The 19,447-nt window shown below is 39.1% G+C and overlaps 1 protein-coding gene across 5 annotated transcripts in view; it reads right to left on the bottom strand.

Moving 5' to 3' along the window:
• CEP295 (centrosomal protein 295) overlaps positions 1 to 19,447 on the bottom strand; it is a 51,611-nt gene that overhangs the window by 16,269 nt on the left and 15,895 nt on the right. For 4 of the 5 annotated variants that reach the window (XM_055581647.1, XM_055581648.1, XM_055581651.1 and 1 more), the window contains 10 exons: positions 18,634 to 18,817; positions 18,213 to 18,380; positions 16,029 to 16,250; positions 12,480 to 12,569; positions 12,236 to 12,339; positions 10,587 to 10,724; positions 10,024 to 10,121; positions 6,378 to 9,762; positions 5,225 to 5,378; positions 4,939 to 5,082 (listed from right to left, as the gene is read on the bottom strand). In XM_055581647.1, the coding sequence (XP_055437622.1) occupies positions 4,939 to 5,082; positions 5,225 to 5,378; positions 6,378 to 9,762; positions 10,024 to 10,121; positions 10,587 to 10,724; positions 12,236 to 12,339; positions 12,480 to 12,569; positions 16,029 to 16,250; positions 18,213 to 18,380; positions 18,634 to 18,817 (4,687 nt within the window). The remainder of the gene's footprint in view (positions 1 to 4,938; positions 5,083 to 5,224; positions 5,379 to 6,377; positions 9,763 to 10,023; positions 10,122 to 10,586; positions 10,725 to 12,235; positions 12,340 to 12,479; positions 12,570 to 16,028; positions 16,251 to 18,212; positions 18,381 to 18,633; positions 18,818 to 19,447) is intronic. The other variant, XM_055581649.1, reaches the window with a different exon arrangement.

Below are 19,447 nucleotides of genomic sequence, written 5' to 3'. Positions count from 1 at the left end.
CCCTATCAAATTACCAATGGCATTTTTCACAGAACTAGAACAGAAAATTTCACAATTCATATGGAAACACAAAAGGCCCTGAAGAGCCAAAGCAGTCTTGAGAAAGATGAATGGAGCTAGAGGATCCAACCTTCCTGACTTCAGGTTATACTACAAAGCTACCGTTATCAAGACAGTATGGTACTGGCCCCAAAACAGAAACATAGACCAACGGAAAAAGATAGAAAGCCCAGAAATAAACCCATGAACCTATGGGTACCTTATATTTGACAAAGGAGGCAAGAATATACAATGGGGCAAAGACAGCCTCTTCAATAAATGGTGCCGGGAAAACTGGACAGCTACATATAAAACAATGAAATTAGAACACTTCCTACACCATACACAAAGATAAACTCAAAATGGATTAAAGACCTAAATGTAAGACCAGACTGTAAAACTCTTACAGGAAAACATAGGCAGAGTACTTGGTGACATAAATCAAAGTAAGATCTTCTATGACCCACCCATCTCCTAGAGCAATGGAAATAAAAACAAAAGTAAACAAGTGGGACCTGATTAAACTTAAAAGCTTTTGCACAACAAAGGAAACTATAGGCAAGGTAAAAAGACAACCCTCAGAATGGGAGAAATTAACAGCAAATGAAACAACTGACAAAGGATTAATTTCCAAAATATACAAGCAGCTCATACAACTCACTACCAGAAAAACAAATAACCCAATCAAAAAGTGGGAAAAAGACCTAAACAGAAATTTCTCCAAAGAAGACATACAGATGGCTAACAAACACATGAAAAGATGCTCAATATTGCTCATTATTGGAGAAATGCAAATCAAAACAACAAGAAGATATCACCTCACACCAGAATGGCCATCATCAAAAAGTCTACAAACAATAAATGCTGGAGAGGGTGTGGAGAAAATGGAATGCTCTTGCACTGCTGGTGGGGATTAAATTGTACAGCCCAAAAACAGTGGAAGACAGTATGGAGATACCTTAAAGAACTAGGAATAAAACTGTCAATGACCCAGCAATCCCACTCCTAGGCATATACCCTGAGGAAACCAAAATCGAAAAAGACGTATGTATCCCATTTTTCATGGCAGCACTATTTTCAATAGCTAGAACATGGAAGTAACCTAGTTGTCCATCGACAGATGAATGGATAAAGAAGTTGTGGTACATACACACAATGGAATATTACTCAGCCATAAAAAGGAGTGCCTTCGGGTCAGTTCTAATGAGACAGATGAACCTAGAACCTATTATACAGAGTGAAGTAAGTCAGAAAGAGAAAGAAAAATATTGTATTCTAACGCATATATACGGAATCTAGAAAAATGGTACTGAAAAATTTACTTATAGGGCAGCAATGGAGAACCAGACATAGAGAATAGACTTATGGACATGGGGAGAGGGGAGGAGAGGGTGAGATGTATGCAAACAGAAATATGGAAACTTACATTATCATATGTGGGGTGGATGGCCAACGGGAATTTGCTGTATGGCTAAGAAACAAACAGGGGCTCTGTGTCAACCTGGAGGCGTGGGATGTGGGGGAAGGCGGGGGGAAGTCCAGGGGAGGGGATATATGTGTGCCTATGGCTGATTCAGGTTGAGGTTTGACAGAAAACAACAAAATTCTGTAAAGCAATTATCTTTCAATTAAAAAAAAAAGAATGTATCATTCAATTTCCAACTAAAAGGTGTTCCCACAAATAGAGAAAATGATGTGATCTGAAATTATTTTAGTGGTGTTTAGTATTTGGCTTAGTTTCTACTAAAATCCACTGCCAACTACAGAAGCAAATACAAGAAGCACCAAGGAGGCTTGAAAAGTGACTGTGTCTGGTGAGTAGGATTAAGGGGTGAGGGGTGTGTAGGGGCAAGAAGAAATGCTGTTTCATGCTGTAATCTTTTAGCACTAGTTGCCTTTAATTATGTGATTAAATTACTGCCCAAAGAAGTGTGATAAAGGCTATGACAAAAGCTCCCAAAGAGCACACGAGAAGGACACGATAGTCCAGGCAAAGTTTATGCCACAAAGTGGCACCAAACTCAACCCTGAAGGGAGAGAGCAAGATGATGAAGGCCCTGGAGGATGAAGCTAGGGACTTAAGACTTAGTTTAGACTTACCCTCCAGTCAAGGGGAAACTACTGAAGAGTTTTAAACACAGGGCAATAGAGGCAAATTACTCTGAGTACACCATGGAAAAATGAATGAAAGTAATGCTAGGCTGGAAACAGGGAGACATGAGGGTTTGTAACTATAAGCAAGGTGAAAAGACAGCCTGCAGAATGGGAGAAAATAACAGCAAATGAAGCAACTGACAAACAACTAATCTCAAAAATATACAAGCAATTCCTGGAGCTCAATTCCAGAAAAATAAATGACCCAATCAAAAAATGGGCCAAAGAACTAAATAGACATTTCTCCAAAGAAGACATACAGATGGCTAACAAACACATGAAAAGATGCTCAACATAACTCATTATTAGAAAAATGCAAATCAAAACCACTATGAGGTACCATTTCATGCCAGTCAGAATGGCTGCGATCCAAAAGTCTATAAGCAATAAATGCTGGAGAGGGTGTGGAGAAAGGGGAACCCTCCTACACTGTTGGTGGGAATGCAAACTAGTACAACCACTATGGAGAACAGTGTGGAGATTCCTTAAAAAACTGGAAATAGAACTGCCATATGACCCAGCAATCCCACTGCTGGGCATACACACCAAGGAAACCAGAACTGAAAGAGACGTGTACCCCAATGTTCACTGAAGCACTGTTTATAATAGCCAGGACATGGAAGCAACCTCAGTGTCCATCAGCAGATGAATGGATAAGAAAGCTGAGGTACATATACACAATGGAGTATTACTCAGCCATTAAAAAGAATACATTTGAATCAGTGCTAATGAGGTGGACGAAACTGGAGCCGATTATACAGAGTGAAGTAAGCCAGAAAGAAAAACACCAATATAGTATACTAACCCATATAATGGAATTTAGAAAGATGGTAACAATAACCCTGTATGTGAGACAGCAAAAGAGACACAGATGTATAGAACAGTCTTTTGGACTCTGTGGGAGAGGGAAGGGGGGATAATTTGGGAGAATGGCATTGAAACATGTGTAATATCATATAAGAAATGAATCGCCAGTCCAGGTTCAATGCAGGATACAGGATGCTTGGGGCTGGTGCACTGGGATGACCCAGAGGGATGGTAATGGGAGGGAGGTAGGAGGGGCGTTCAGGATGGGGAACACATGTACACCCGTGGTGGATTCATGTTGATGTATGGCAAAACCAATACAATATTGTAAAGTAATTAGCCTCTAATTAAAATAAATAAATTTAAATTTTAAAAAATAATAAATTTAAAAAAAAAAGAAAGAAATGACAGCCTTAATTAAAAGGGCAGTAGTGGGAATGGAAACAAGTGAATCAACTGGAAACGGTAGTGGGAATGGAAACAGAGTGGATCATCTAGAACTGAAAAGAGCTGGTAATCTGTTGGGTGTTGGAGAGGTACAGACAAGGAAACTGTTAAGACTTACATCGGGTACTTTTCATTGAAAAAGGGCTAAAGGATAAGGAGATGTAGGTGAAGGAATATATAGCTTTCCCTTCTAAGCAAGAGGACATTTTTGCAATCTCAAACACAACTCATTAATTTACAGGAATCAATGGTGAGAAATTCCCAATGCTCAATCTGAATCAGAGCAATCACCATTCTAGTCCTGAATAGTTTTGTTTACCAAATAGTGCAAAATGAAGCAAAACTTCCAAAGCCTAGTAATAAACAGAATACTTACTTTATGTTATAATTTCCATAAGACATAAGAAGAAAACAAAATGTGGAATGACTCTTAAGAGTTATTCAGAATCTCTACCTTCTTAAACTCTTTTAGCCAGAAACAAAAGTACAATATTTTATGGCTTAAGACCTAAATGGGCTTCCCTTGTGGCTCAGCTGGTAAAGAATCTGCCTGCAATGGGGGAGACCTAGGTTCAATCCCCGGGTTGGGAAAATCCCCTGGAGAAGGGAAAGGCTACCCACTCCAGTATTCTGGCCTGGAGAATTTCAGGGACTATACAGTCCATGGGGTTGCAAAGAGTCGGACACGACTGAGCAACTTTCACAAGACCTAAATAGCTAGTATCAATAGTAAACTTCCATATACCCTTCTATTAACAAAGCTTATTTTTCCCCTTCAAAGAGTCTGCTTTGATAAATTTGATCAATAAAACTATCTGGTTGACTGTAAAATCTAAAAACAATTATAAAACGAAAATAAAGCTTTTATTAAAGATCACCAGAAGAAATTTTTCCAGATAACTGGATCTCTGAAGAAGCACAGAAAAGAAATATGCATGTTCTTAGAGCCAGGATTTTAAGCACCATAATTATCCTGTGAAAGATACAGGAAAGGAGCAGTGAAGGTACTGAGGTGAAAGAGCAGTATGTGAAAAGAGAGAGAGAGAAAAAAAAAAGAAAAGAGTTATATCCTAAAGAAACTGGTTTAGGAAGGAACCAGAGAAGGAAATGGCAACCCACTCCAGTGTTCTTGCCTAGAGAATCCCAGGGACAGGGGAGCCTGGTGGGCTGCCATCTACGGGGTCGCACAGAGTCGGACACAACTGAAGCAACTTAGCAGCAGCAGAGGGAAGCAAGAATGTCCGAATAAGGAGAACAAAGAATTTCTGTCTACAATAAATTGCTTTCTCCCATATATAAAGTATTTAGTTACCTAATGATGTATTTCTTTAAGTCCACGTTTTAAATACTGTTAATATAAACCACTTTTTCCCCTTCATGAGTATTCACAGTCTACGTTTCTTCAACAGCCACAAAATATTTAGCATCCTGAAATAACTATAGAAAACTAGCAAACTATGAAAAAATCATTTTATCAAACCAACTTTTTACCTAGTATAGAAGTTCTGCCACTTGTTGGTGATTCTACCTCTTGTATGGCACTAAGTTCATGTTGGTTCAAGTCCAATCCACCTCTTATTTTTGCTACAGGTGGTTTTGAGGATTTCCTACCCAGTTCTTTGTCCTGATGCACACCTATCAAGTCAAAAGACAAAGTCAGGCACAATACAGATGTGTTAACACAATGAACTTCTTCAACTAGCAAGTGCAGGAGGTGAAAGCAAAGAATCATCATCAGGATAATGAGTACAACAGAATGCAATTATTAGTATCTTACTACTTTGCTTGGCATTACTACCTTCTGAAAGGAGCTGATGATTATCACAGTTGCTCCTGTCTGCAGGACCAATGTTTTTTTGATCGTGGAGATGAGGAAGCCATTCTTTGAGCTTCTGGGTTTCAAAATCATTTTCAACTGTGGGCTTACTTTCCTGAAAAAGTAGATAGATGAGGGTGGGGATGACACAGGATGAAAGGTCATGTGAAGAAGTTATTAGATTTGTAACTTCTTCAATTAGTACCTCAAGCAAACAAACAGTTCCAACTACATTATTACAAATTTATCTACAGATTAAAAAAAAATTAGAAGTACTTCTAGTATTGAAAGGGTAGTAATTCCACTGAAAAGAACCACCAGTCACAGCCTTGAACCTCAAAAACAGCCTCCACTGCACCTTTCAAGATTAGACTTGAGTATCCCTAGACCTCACATTCTCATGAATTCAAACTTCTCCTGAGCATTAAAGGAACTGTAGAATTCTGTTCAGGCTAACTCATAAATTTAGGAAACAGTCTTAAAATACAATAGACACATTCATATATAGGGAGATATACTGTCTCCCATATAGAGAAACTATGAATAGAAACCAGAGTCCTCTCAACAATTCAGTCACAAGCAGCAGGTCCAAATGTCCATCAGCCTAAAATCACACCACTTTTATACCAGGTGTTAGTACTGTCACTTAAAGAAAAAGATGGTACTCATTTTGATCCTATACAAATGTCAACAAAGTGCTCTAGAGAAAGCAAAGTCTGCTATTTGCCTAAGAGAAATTCTGCTAACTAGTTATTTTACAATTTAATCTTGTGGTAAGCTCAAAACTCTTTATAACAAAACTTCAAAACATGGCCTACATTTTTAATGATGTTTGCATTTGGTTGTATCAAACTACTGGCTGAAATTAGTTGGGCTTCAAGTAACTATTAACCTCATAAACACCATGCAAGGCAGATGAATTTTTATGTTTTAATTCCCATGTTATTTAAGGTAGAAAATTAAAGCACAGTTAAGTTCAAACCACTTACTCTCAATAACTAATAACTTATTATTTCAGCCTAGGAGTAAAATAAGTATTTAGTTTGGCTGAGTTACCTGAGTCATCGGGTTACTGGTGATGTTTAATTCTTAGATATTCAAGTTTAATACATACCTGGCTGTCTTTGAAGAAATCCTTCAGAGTCTCCTGATGTTTCTGTGTCTGTTGCTGCAAGGCTGTCTGTGTTGGTACAAGCAATACTTCTTGGGCTTTCTGACTAAAAGGCAGAAGTTCTTTTTGTAGCTCCAACTGCTTCTGAAGTCCCGAGTTATCTTGCTGAGCAAAGATGGGTTGTGAAAAACTCAAAATTCTATCTTGAAGTCTTGGGCTCACAGAAGCACTAGAGGGAGCTGCACATTCAATCTTGGCTGAATACAATTCACATATGTTTTGAGATTTTACCTCAGCAAAGGGTAGTGGAATAAACGAATGTTCTCTTTCCTTGGGTAGAAACAAAGAGGGAACAGGCTGCCCAGAAGCATCACCTTCAATCAGTTTTGTGTGATTGCCTCTTAGCAGTTCTTCCTGGGCCTTTTCACTAAAACGTAGTACTTCACCCTGAAGGCCCAACTGTGTGGACACATGGTCTCGCTGAGGCAAAACAGCCTGGGATAAATGCAAAGGGCTCTCCTGAGGTCTTAGAATCTCAGGATGACTTGAGGAAACAGCAAGGTCACTTCTAGCTGGAAAACACTTTGGCATTCCTTCAGAGTCAGCAACAGGCAGTGCTACGTGGGATAAGGATGAAGAGGTAGTGGTCTGCTCAGCTGAGACCCCTTTTTCCAATTTACTTAGTGTTTGCAAAAGGAATTCTTCTTGGACTTCCCTCTGTATATCTAACTGCCGTTGATAGGCCTTTAAATCACCATGGTGAGGTTGGAGAAAATGCTCAGGTGACTTTCCCTCAAGTGTATACTGTCTGGGCAAAACCAACTCTCTTTGTTCTTGTTGAAATGTGACTGGATAATCTTGTTGAGGCAAAACAGGCTGTGGTAAACCTAAAAGTCTATCAGGCAACCTTGGTATCTCAGAATGACCTGAGGAGACTATATTATCACTCTTAGTTGAACAAGGTTCTTGGATTCTACCAGCTTCACTAGGAGGTAATGGAGCAAAAGGAGGCTGTATGACTTGGGGTAGGAAGGAGGAGGTGCCAACCTGCTCAGGAGACACTCTTCCCTTCCACTCACCCTGTTTGTGCAAAAGAAATTCTTGCTGAGCTTCCTGCCTAGACTGAATGATGGCTTCCCTCTGTGTAGCTAACTGTTCTTGGAGTGACTTCAGGTTATCTTGCTGAGGCTGGATAAGCTGTGATAACTTCCAAAGTCTATCCTGCAACGCCGGGATCTGAAAACGGCTTGAAGGAGTTCTACTCTCACTCTCTGCTGAAAGAGGTTCCCAAGATTCAGCAGAAGGCAATGAAGTGAGAGAGAGCTGCCCTAACCGGGGTGTGAACGAGGGGCAAGTCTGTTCAGAAGATACATTCCCTTGGGATCTCTGGCTGAACTGAAGGGCCTCCTCTTCTCTGTCTAACTGTTCTTGCTGTCCTTCCAAATTACCTTGCAGAGGTTGTGTATGTCGTGAAAATCCCAGAAGTCGTTCCTGAGATCTTGGGATCTTCCAGTGGCTCAAGGGAACAGTACTGTCACTCCTGAATGACATGTATTCCTGGCATCTTTCAGAGTCAGCTACCTGAGACAAAGAGGTGCCAGTCTGTTCAGAAGGGAACATTTTTTCTAATTCACTTTGTTTGTGTACAAATTCCTGAGTTTCTTGTTTATCGCCAAGTAATACCCTCTGAAGGTGTGACTGATTGTGGAGTGCTGTTAAATTTTCCTGCCATGGCAGACTATACTGTGGAAAACTAAGAGTCGCATCCTGAAATGCTGGCATTACCAAATTACTTGAGGGAATAACACTATCCCTCTCAGAGAAATAAAAGTTCTGAATTCTCCTAGGCTCAGTTTTAGCTGAAACTTGTGAAGCAAGTGAATGGTGAGTGACCACTGGCAGGAACAAAGAACTCATCTGCACAGACTTAGCGTCTTCCAAATCCCTTTGTTTACGTGAAAGTAATTCCACTTGGGCTTCATGCCTGGCCTGGAGAGCATCCCTCTGTGTAATCAGCTGCTCTTGGAGCAAGTTCAAACAATCGTGCAAAGGTTGGAACTGTTGTGGGAAACCTAAAGACCCATCCTGAGATGCGGGCATTTCAGTCTGGATTGAGAAACGCTCCTTCTCAGTCTTAGATGAATACTGGTCCTGAATTTTTCCAGACTGAGGACCAGCAGAAGGCAGTGAAGTAAATGTATGCTGAGCTATTTGAGGTGGGAGAGAAGAGGACCCAGTCTGTTCAGCCCATACTCTCCCATCCAACTCATTCTGTTTATGCACACATAATACTTCTTGGGCTTCCCGCCTAGCCTGAAGGCTGTCCCTCTGCGTTTTTAACTGTTCTTGGAAAAATTTAAAATTAAGCCTATCCTGAAGTTGTGGGACCCCAGGATGGCCTGAGGAAACTCCAGTCTCTTTCTTGGTTGGAGAAGATTCCTGGATTCTCCTTGACTCAGCTTGGGCTGAAGGCAGTGAAGCAAATGAATTCAGAGGTACTAATGGAAGGAATATAGAAAGGCCAGTTTGCCCTTCCAACTCTTTCTGTGTACACAAAAGCAACTGTTCCTGAGCTTCCTGTCTTGTCCGAAGAACTTCCTTCTGTAGGTCTAACTGTTCTTGGAGAGCCTTCAAATTACTTTGCTGGGCTATGATATTTTCTGAGAATGGCAAAGACTTATCCTGCATTTGGCCAGCTACAGAGTGGCTTACAGAAACTACACCTTTGCTAGCAGTTGAAAAGGGCTGCTGGATTTCTCCAGACTTGACTTTAGTAGGCAGAGAACTAAAAGAATGCTCAGCTACCAATGGTAGGAATGAAGATGGTTCTATTAACTTAGAAGATACATTTTCATTGTTCTCTGAGAACACTTGCTGGGAGTCTAAACTTTGAAAAGCTGTTGCCCCAGATGTTTCAGCTCTTTCTCTAGCATCCTGTACTGTCAGTGGCTTATCATGTGATAAAGCCCTTGAAAGCGTTTGAGAATCTTTAGCAACCAATTTGTAGTCTCTCTGTTGTACTTCAGTCTGTGAGAGTTGCTTTTGGTGTTCTTGTGATTCCAAAGCTTGCTTGGCTAAAACATCTGAAGTGATTAATGCTTCCGTTGTTTCTACCTGTCTTTGTGGAAAGCGATTCTGTCTTGAAACCTGAGAATCTTGCTCTAATTTGGAGATCTGTACAGGTTGTTTGTTAGGACTCAGCTTGGGTCTCTGACCTTGATCCTCATGTTCTGATGGAACACTGGGTCTTTCAGATTTTGGCGGTGGCACTGATGTAACAGAACCAGGCATCACTGGTGCAGCTGACATGGATGGGTACTTTCCTCTTAACATGGTCTGATATTCAAGTAATCGTTTCCTGGCTGTTTCAACAGACTGCTTGTGAAACCTACCCAAAACAAACAAACGTTACTCTTTTTTGATGAAAACAAAAACAACCTACATTCTCAAGTATTTATACATTACATTCAATCTAGGGATGGCCATAATCAAGGCAGAAATGGAACAATGCTATTAACATTGCCCTTTGAGAAATCTACATGTCATAGTTCTAAAGGGAATCCTGGTTAAGATCTTCATGTACACCAAATAATAAACCCTGAAAATGTAGCCACACAATATCACATAAAAACTGTACCCTAATTAATACCTGTTTTGCTGTAATAGCTGTTGCTGATAAATACGAATCATCTGTCTGTGTCTATCTTCATCAGAACGTACGGTGTATGATGTTGGAGCAGTGCTGACCTAGTAAAAGACAAAGCTACTAATTAAAAGGCAAATACAGAAACAAGTACTAGAGTATTTTACATAAACTGAAGTTCTATAATTGTAAACTTCCATATAGCCTTTTTTTTTTTCTTAAATAAAAAAGACTGGCACTTCCATTGTTGAGAAATGAAGTAATCTGTCACTCTCGTTTAGTGTCAAGGAAGTTCAAGAGCTCAACATACATACTGCATACAAGTCATGGTCATTGTATTAGCACTGTCTAGAAACCGAAAGATGAAAGTCATCAGGTTTGTATAAACTTACTTATACACACACACATATATATATATAAAAATCAGGTTTGTATAAACATATACATATATACTTTAAAAAAAGATAATCAAACACAAATTAGAATGGCGTTTTACTTTTCTGAACACTAAGATTGATTGTTCTTATCCTCCAACAGTCTACACAGTGATGAGATTTCCTGCATCCTACCCCAGTCTGTTGAGTTTTTTTTCTTTTTTCTTCTTCTAGCTGAGCTCTGAAGCAATCAGTTTCTAATCTTAACTTCTGTTGTTCAATCTGTTCAAGCAATTCCAACTGCTTTTGCTTCTGTTCTTCTATTTCCATTATCTAAGTAACAAAAATACTACTGATCTATTAACAACAAACTCATACCAAAGTTTACATGCATTACAATGAAAAGTAATAGGTCTCATCCCCAACAGTACCAATTCTCCAAGAAGAAAGTGGTGATATTTTATGTTACTGCCACTGCCAGAGGGAGGAAGGGAGTGAGATGGAGAAAGGGGAAAGGAGAAGGGAGAGAACTAAAAATAAACATATTAACTATTTCTATTTCCTGGGAGCACAGGGAAACCTTGATCACCACTGAAGCACCACTTCCAGAGAAGTAGCAAATTCTGTGTTCACATCTTTAGCTCTTATCTTGTTCTCGGTAAGGATAATGCCTAAGAAATTAAATATCAAGACCTCCCACAACACTTTGATTTCTTAGACATACTCGTAAAAGGGTGCAGTTATCTAGAAGTTAAATAACAGTATAGTGAGCAACATTCAGTCTCTACTGTCAGGCATGAAACAGATGGGAAGACAATGGCAGAGGGATGATAAACTCTAAAATTATACCAACACACACACACAAATCCAAAAAATAAAAACATCTATGTTAAAGTAACTACGATTCATGAGGACAAGGACTAGTCTAACTGGTTGCCCCCTAAATCCAACACCTTCTAGTCCTTGAAACATACATAAGAAACAAGGAATAGACAGAAAAGGGAATCTATGTGAAGCTTTATTAAGCAGCACCCTTCTGCTAGAAATGATCTAATTTTCAAAATTAAAAATGTCTCAATCTGATACTACCTATTCCTCATCAAGCAAGAGTGACTATAGCTGAGTTTCTGTCTTTACCTTCCTTCAATATGGTAGTCACTAGCTACATGTGACTATTAAAACTTAGAGCAATCCAAAACAAAATTTAAAATTCAGTTTTTCAGTTGCACTACTCATATTCAACAGCCCACATAGCTAACAGTTACCATACTTGACACAGATATGGAATATTTCCATTACTGTAGAAGAATCTATTAGACAATACTGCTTTACAACACAGATTAGAAAGCATTTATCTGAGAAAAAAACAATGGCTCATAAGATTATCAACCCTCAGATGTATTTTTATAAAAGCTATGACTATAAACTGATTGGCTTAGTAACAATTAGCCTCTATCAAGTTAATTTGTATTAAGAAAAACTTTTCATTAAAGTAGAAGGGCCCAATATTACAGTTGTAGAAGCTGAATTAAAATTTTTTCTTTGAAAAACAGCCTTTCAAAAAAACTCTTGGGATCACAAAGTCCAAATGTTTAATATCATGACAGGGACTCAGTTATTCAACAAATATTTATTGAGTACTTACTATATATAAGGCATTGTACAAGAAACTATGTAGGGTAAATTGACTTTTAAAAAAGACAATCTCTGCCTTTATCAAATGAATGTGTAAGGTAGAAGAAATGGTATCAAAAGTAGCCAGATTTTAAGACAAAATCTGGTCAAACAAAACTATAGTACCCAGGGGAAGAAAGAAACCTTTAAAAATAAAAATTTCAAATTACCTGTTTCTGCCTTGCTGCCATTCTAACTCTGACTGCTTCTTCCTGAGGATGAAGTAGAACTGAACTTGGAGCTACAGCTATGATAGGCTGAGTGGTTTTCATTTCTAAGAGAATTCCCAAAGCAAAAATTAGTTTCACTAATTTAATACAACTGTAATGTCCTTTGTTCATTTATTACATGTAATTTCATTAGGAAAAAGATGTGATGAATTAAGTTCGCTTAAGAATGTGAAAAAAGAAATACCTTGTTCCTTTTCAGAGTCTGTACTAAATGAAAGTGGTTTATCTTCACTAGTAAGTGGTCCAGAGTCAATTGTTAGCATGTCACTTTCAACTGTAACAGATATATTATTATTAACATAGTATCACTGTCAAAATTAAATCTGAACAATGTAACAAAAATCTACATTCAGATTATCACTGGTCCACCTGAATGTCTTATTTAGTTAAGATCCAGCCACCTTCCAGATGATCACATATTTTATCTGATAAACTCAAGTCAAACACAAAAAGAAAATAAAGAAGATACAAGAAGATGTAAGACTAAAATTGTAAACAAAAAGGAAAAGCTGAAAGACAACTGACTTAACAGTTTCAAACACAATAGGAAAGCATAAAAAGAACAGAGGAAGTAAGGTACCAAAGTGTAAAAAAAAAAAGCTGAAGAAATTTAAATATATCTTCAACATACTTAGATATTAGGATTTTTATTATTTATGAAACCAGAGCAGAAAGTTAAGTTAAAGCAGTATATGCTGATCATATCAGGGTAGCCAGAAACTGCGCGGAGTATCACCCACACATTCACGCAGCACCTACGTATGTGCTGCATGCACATGTACCTGGTCAGGAAGGAAAGGCCTCAAAACGGGTTTTATGGGGCAGGTGGGAGCAAAACGTTATATAATCATCTTAGAAAAAAATTATAAAATTAGAAACAGTGCTAAGTACTATATAAGAAAAAAAAAAAGAGGGGCTATACAAGAGAGTATTTCAGACAAATCTGAATCAGACTAGGAGCTCAGATGAGATTTCCCTTACGAAATGGCACTTGAGTGGACATTTGAAAGGTAAGGAAGAATCAACCAGGTAAAGAGTGTGAGATGGACAGGAAACCTTTCCAGACAGGTCAGCAGGCATTAAGGACCCTACGAGGATTTAAAAAAAAAAAAAAACTTGGTTCGGATAAGGGGAAGAACACAGTCAAATGAGGCTAGAGAAAGATTACTACCCAGGCCCTTTTCCAAAATTACTTGGTTATAGATTAAAGATGAAAGTGTCGCCTTGTATTAAATGCCAATGCCATATTCTTTCTCCTGCTTCTCACTCCTTTTTACTGCTTGCCCCTTCTCTAGACATCTTCTAAATGCCCGAGTTCCTCAGATGTCTTAAAAGCCCTTTTCTCACTGAATTCTTTCCACTAAGAGTTCTTCCATGCCCATGTGCTTGAATATCATATGTCTGACTTCCAAACTTATCTCTCTTTGCTTTAAGCAGATCAATTAAGTTAATAAATACGAACTGAGCACTAGTCTAGACTCTGGGGATATAGCAATGAACAAAATCAAGTCCTACATTCCAGGACTGGAGTCCTGGCACTAGTCTAGACTCTCAAGGCACTAGTCTAGTCTCTGGGGATATAGCAATGAACAAAATCAAGTTCTACATTCCAGGACTGGAGGATGAGCAAAGTGGAGAGGGGTAGGTGTCAAGACAAGAAGCAAATGAGCAAGAAAGAAAATTTACGGTCCATCAGATGCTAAGAGCCATGGAGCAGAGGTGACAGGGAGTGAGGACTATGGGGCTGGGGGAAGGTATAGAAGTTTGACATTTTACATCAAGTGGCTGAGAAGGCTTTATTGAGAAAGTGGTATCTGAGCAAGTATTTGAAAGAAGTGACAGAGTAAGCCATAAATATACCCAAGGGCATCCCCCTCCCCACCCAAAACCAGCACTTTCAAAGACCGTATGATTTATATTTGCTGTGTTGGAAAATTAGCCAGGAAGCCAGTGCCTACAGTGCAGTGGTTGGGGAAAAAATGAAGTCAGAGCGACAGTGAGTAAGGGAAGTAGTGGGGAGGGGTGTGTGGGGAGACCTGATGCCACTGTAAGAAAAACAGTTTTCCTGAAGGAAATGGGTAGTTGTTGGAGGGCTTCCCCCAAAGGAATGACGTAGCTGACATGTTTTAACAAGATGACTCCGGAAAAAGATTACTGCAGGAAGGTGCAAAAGCTATGCATAGAGAGGAGGTTAGTATAGACAAGAATCTACACTAGAGAATGAACGTTACTTACACAAGGATGGTAGCTGTAAGAAATGGCTGGACTCTGGATATATTTTGACCATAGGATCAACAGGTTGATGATGATTTGGATGTAGAATACAGAAGAGACAAACCAGAATGACAAGCTTTTTGGCTTAAGCAAGAGAATTTTTTGCCACTTACTGAAATATATGATCATAGGAAAAGCAGGTATAGGGCAGGAGGGGATATCAAAAACTTAGCTCTGGAGAAGTTTAAGATGTGATTCGATGCACGAGTGTGTGTGTGTTAGCTGCTTAGTCGTGTTTGACTCTTTGTGACTCCATGGGCTGTAGCCTGCCAGGCTCCTTTGTCCATGGAATTCTCCAGGCTAGAATACAGGAGTGGGTTGCCATTTCCTTCTCCAGGGGGGATCTTCCTGACCCAGGGATCAATCCTGCATTGCAGGTGGATTCTTCACCACCTGAGCCACCAAGGGAAAATATCAAATAGACATTTAAATAAAGAACTGGAGTTCAATGAAGAGGCCAAGTCTGGAAAGACACACCTGGAAGTCATTGGCGTACAGATTGTAATGTAAAGTCATCACATTTTAGAGACCAACTAGGGAGTATCAATACAAAGAGATGAAATGTGAGAATCAAGTTCTGAGGCAATAACTAGTGGTTGTTGAGATGAGAATAAGCAGCAAAGAAAACGATGACGGAGAAGTCAGCGAGGTAGGAAAACCAAGAAAGGGAGGTGTCAAAAGGTCAAGTGCAGAAAGTATTTTCAGAAGGATTCCTGTTGTACTTAGGATCAAATCAAAGACTTAAATAGGAACTACAAGCCATTTCTTTAAGAAGGCTGGCAGCAAAACATTTCCACATAAATCCAATTACTTTGTTTAAAAAAAAATCTAGAAGACAAAACTCAAAGAAAAAAGCAAATCAAAGAAGAGTTATATCATGATTCTTGTTTGATAGTATGTAATTCAAGGAAATACTACTGGTTTGACTTTAGTAACTTCTGGGAATATATTTAAATAGCCTATTTATCTACCAAATTTTTTTTTTTTTAATTAACAAGAAACCAAATCTCTGGTGGAAAAGTAAAATAAACACACAATACTGTACATTCAAAACTGTTAATGTGTTCATATCCTTTGATTCGGGAATTATTTTCCTTTGTTTCGATGGAAATAATTAAAGATGTAGGCAAAGACTTTGCTAAAATGATGCTCATTACAGTGCAAAAAAGTAATAAGAAACGTTAGAAACAGCCTGTACATATCAACATAACGAACAGGCTAGTTCTGGTTCATCAATGTCTTTGGAAACATATCTATGAATAATTCACTACACTGAAAGTGCTCTGGAAGAGGATTCAGTAAAGTTTCTAACACTCACTGCCTGTAAGTGGCAGCATTATGGGCTTTGAAACATTTTTCTTCCTTTTGACCTCTGTTCTTTGATTTTTCAGAAATGAGCTTATCTTTGAACAACTTAGAAAGGGTTTATGTACTATAATATGAGACTGGAGAAAACTACCTTGTTCCTGCCCAGAGGATAACGTTCTGTCTTCACTCACAGTTGCTCCTGATTCAACTGTCAGGGCTTTACTTTCAGCTTCATTGACAGTTGTAATCGTTTCACTCTCCTCTTCAGACACGGATTTAATTGTCCACAGAGATTTTTGGCTTCGGATCTTATTTAATAATTTTTTAAAAAGAATTTTTGAAGGAATCTGGTGGGTCTTCACTGCTGAGGGAACTAAAAGAAAAGGAAATAAAATTTATTCAGCACCTATTGCAAATAAAGTAAATTAGTCTATCTTTACACTTAGTTACCACAACCACCACTGGTTAAAACAAAAGTACAACTGTATTTTCCTCAATATTTACAATTAAACACAATTTTGTAACCAGGTATAATTTTCTTCAACTTAAATTTAAATAAGGACACCAAAATTCAATTACAGCTGACCCGTGAACATGCATTTGAATTGCACGTGCATGCATGCTAGGTCACTGCAGTCATGTCTGACTCTTTGCAACCTTACGGACTGCAGCCCACCAGGCTCCTCTGTCCATGGGATTCTCCAGGCAAGAATAGTGGAGTGGGATACCATGTTCTAGGGGATCTTCCCAACCCAGGGATTGAATCCACATCTGTTTTGTCTCCTGCACTGACATGTAGATTTTTAACCACTAGCACCACCTGGGGTCCACTTATTTCCAGATTATTTTCTAATAAATATGTTATCACAGGACTACATGATCCAGGGTTGGTTGAATCTGCAGATATACTGGATATAGAGGCCAAGTTACATGCAGAGTTTGGACTGTATGGAGGGTCGGCACCCCTAACCTCTTGTTCATGGGTCAACTGTATTTTTCAATGATTGGCATGTAGCAAGCTTAAAAATGTATCAGGAAGATGCTTATTTCACTTGATAAATGATGACAGAATATGTATCTCTTAATCTGTGGTTAAGACTAGCATTCAAAATACGTGCTATAAGGTTTGCAAGAAGATAAAAGGTTCTGCAGAGGCCAGAAATGAAGTTTAAAGGGGAATTCATGGCAATTGAGCCCGGAACCTATTTTTCTGAAATTTATGCCAAATCGTAGTAACCGTATACTTTGTTCAGACAGCAGTGTGAACACAGGAAACAGGGATAATGCCTAGAGCCCTACCCCAAGGAGTCTTAGAGGAGATCCACATAAAATGGGAACCCCCAAGGACTACCTATCCACAGTGTATGGTGAAGATGAAAAGAAAGTCTGAGTGGTTTTGAACAAAGGCAATACTCATAGGAATGGGGAGAAAAGAAGTTAAAAGGAAGAAGACTTGGTCTCTAAGGAGATGTGTAGTGAGAGACAGCTTTGTCTTTTTAGAGGTATTGATGCCTCATAGCTCTGGCCTGGATTACTGCAGACTGTGGTATCATCATTAACATGAAGAAGACAGAGGACAAGGCAAGAGAAGATGAACAATGTACTGTTAGACACTGGCAAGTGAAAAAATTCAGAAGGTGGAGAGAGAGATGAAGTTTGGAAGAAACCTAAGTTTGTGCTGTTCATCATCACACATGAAGCGCCTAGAAGCACAGTAGGATGCACCGTAGAAGCACAAAATCTAAAAAGCAAAAACAAAAAAATGCTGACCTTTCAAATGAACTGAGTTTATCAAATAACCTAAGTAACCTAAAAATCTTCAGACTACATATATATATATATATATATATATATATATATATATATAAAACATTCCTCCTATGTATATGAAAAGGATCTTTAGTGATGGAAATCTGAAGTTTCCTCCCCTCATCACTCCCATTAGTATTAGGCACTGTTTGTAGTTAAATTCAGAGAAGGCAATGGCACCCCACTCCAGTACTCTTGCCTGGGAAATCCCATGGATAGAGGAGCCTGGTAGGCTGCAGTCCATGGGGTCGCTAAGAGTTGGACACAACTGAGCGACTTCACTTTCACTTTTCACTTTCATGCATTGGAGAAGGAAATGGCAACCCACTCCAGTGTCCTTGCCTGGAGAATCCCAGGGATGGGGGAGCCTGGTGGGCGGCCCCTGGTGGGCGGCTGTCTATGGGGTCACACAGAGTCGGACACAACTGAAACGACTTAGCAGCAGCAGTAGTTAAATCAGACCAGGCTTTCCTAACTGCTGGCAAATCCTATAAAATACAGCAATATTCAGGTCAGAAGTTTTTACCGTCTGCTTCGCTAGAATGTATTGTTTCAGCTTCTGTCATTGGAATGTTTTCAGTCTCCCCTAAACTTTCGTGTTCCATTGAGAGGTCCAGTTCTTCGTCTTGGATCTGATCAATCACAGCAGGCAGAGGCTCTGGTTCAAGGTGCAAAATCAGGTTTCCTTTCACCTCTCAATAAAGAAATGCACAGACATGTTTCCATTCCAAAATGACTAAAAAGAACTTGCACATAAAATTTTAAAGATCATCACAGTTTCAAGTCTAAAATATGAGCACCTCTTTCAAATGAGAAGTCCTTTCAGAACAAAAACTGCTTCATCAAGACAAATATATTTTCCCGCAAAGACATTTAATAAGTAACATTTTAATGACATTTAATAACATTTCAAAGTAAACTTTGAAAGTTTACTGAAAACATCTTACTTCTGTCTGCATTGTACATGTCTTCAAAGGCAAATTCCAGCTCTCTCTGCCAATCCTCTTTCATTTCACTGCGTTTGTACGGCAGCTCCACTAGTTGTGCTGGCATCCGCGCTACCATCAGTCTCCTGCGCGCCAGGTCCTCTTGCTGCAGCTGCTGGAGTTCTTTCATTAGTTTCTCTTGATTCTTCCAAGAATAAAGAGAAATAATTAACAACTGAGTCACACACTTTGGATAGTAACATTAATAATGAGGAAATCATGAAGGAAATTAAAAGTGGAGAACTCATGAAGATAGGGGCTGTAGTTCCATCCCCTCCTTTACCATTTGATCAAATGCCACAAGACACTACGAGTTGGCCCTCCATATCCGCAGTTCTTCCAAATCCGCAGATTCAACCAACGATGGACCGTGCAGCACCACAGTATTTACCACCGAAAAAATATGCAGGTGTAAGCTGACCCACACACTTCAAGGGTCAACTCTATTACGCTGGCAAGTAATATGAGAAGATGGTTTTGGTTAGGCCACAAAGCTTCAAACGTGTCTCTCAGGTCTCCTTCCTCGGGACAGTCACAAAGCTACACTCTAATTAAGGTGCCACCGCTCCTGCAATGTACTTTTTTCAGTTCTCCATGCTGCCAGCAGCAGATACCATTCTCAAGTGAGCACCAAGACCCAGGGAGATTGTGGCTTAACAAATATTTCCTGTTACTCCACACTATGCTTATGATTAAACAGCTAAGTAGTGAAGAAGGGAGGAAAACCCTGGGAAGATTGACCGTGGAGTCCACTTTCTTAACCACTAAACACTAC

The sequence above is a fragment of the Bubalus kerabau genome, chromosome 5 (assembly GCF_029407905.1).
Source record: "Bubalus kerabau isolate K-KA32 ecotype Philippines breed swamp buffalo chromosome 5, PCC_UOA_SB_1v2, whole genome shotgun sequence".
NCBI lineage: Eukaryota > Metazoa > Chordata > Mammalia > Artiodactyla > Bovidae > Bubalus > Bubalus kerabau.
This window is presented reverse-complemented; position numbering and strand designations above follow the sequence as displayed.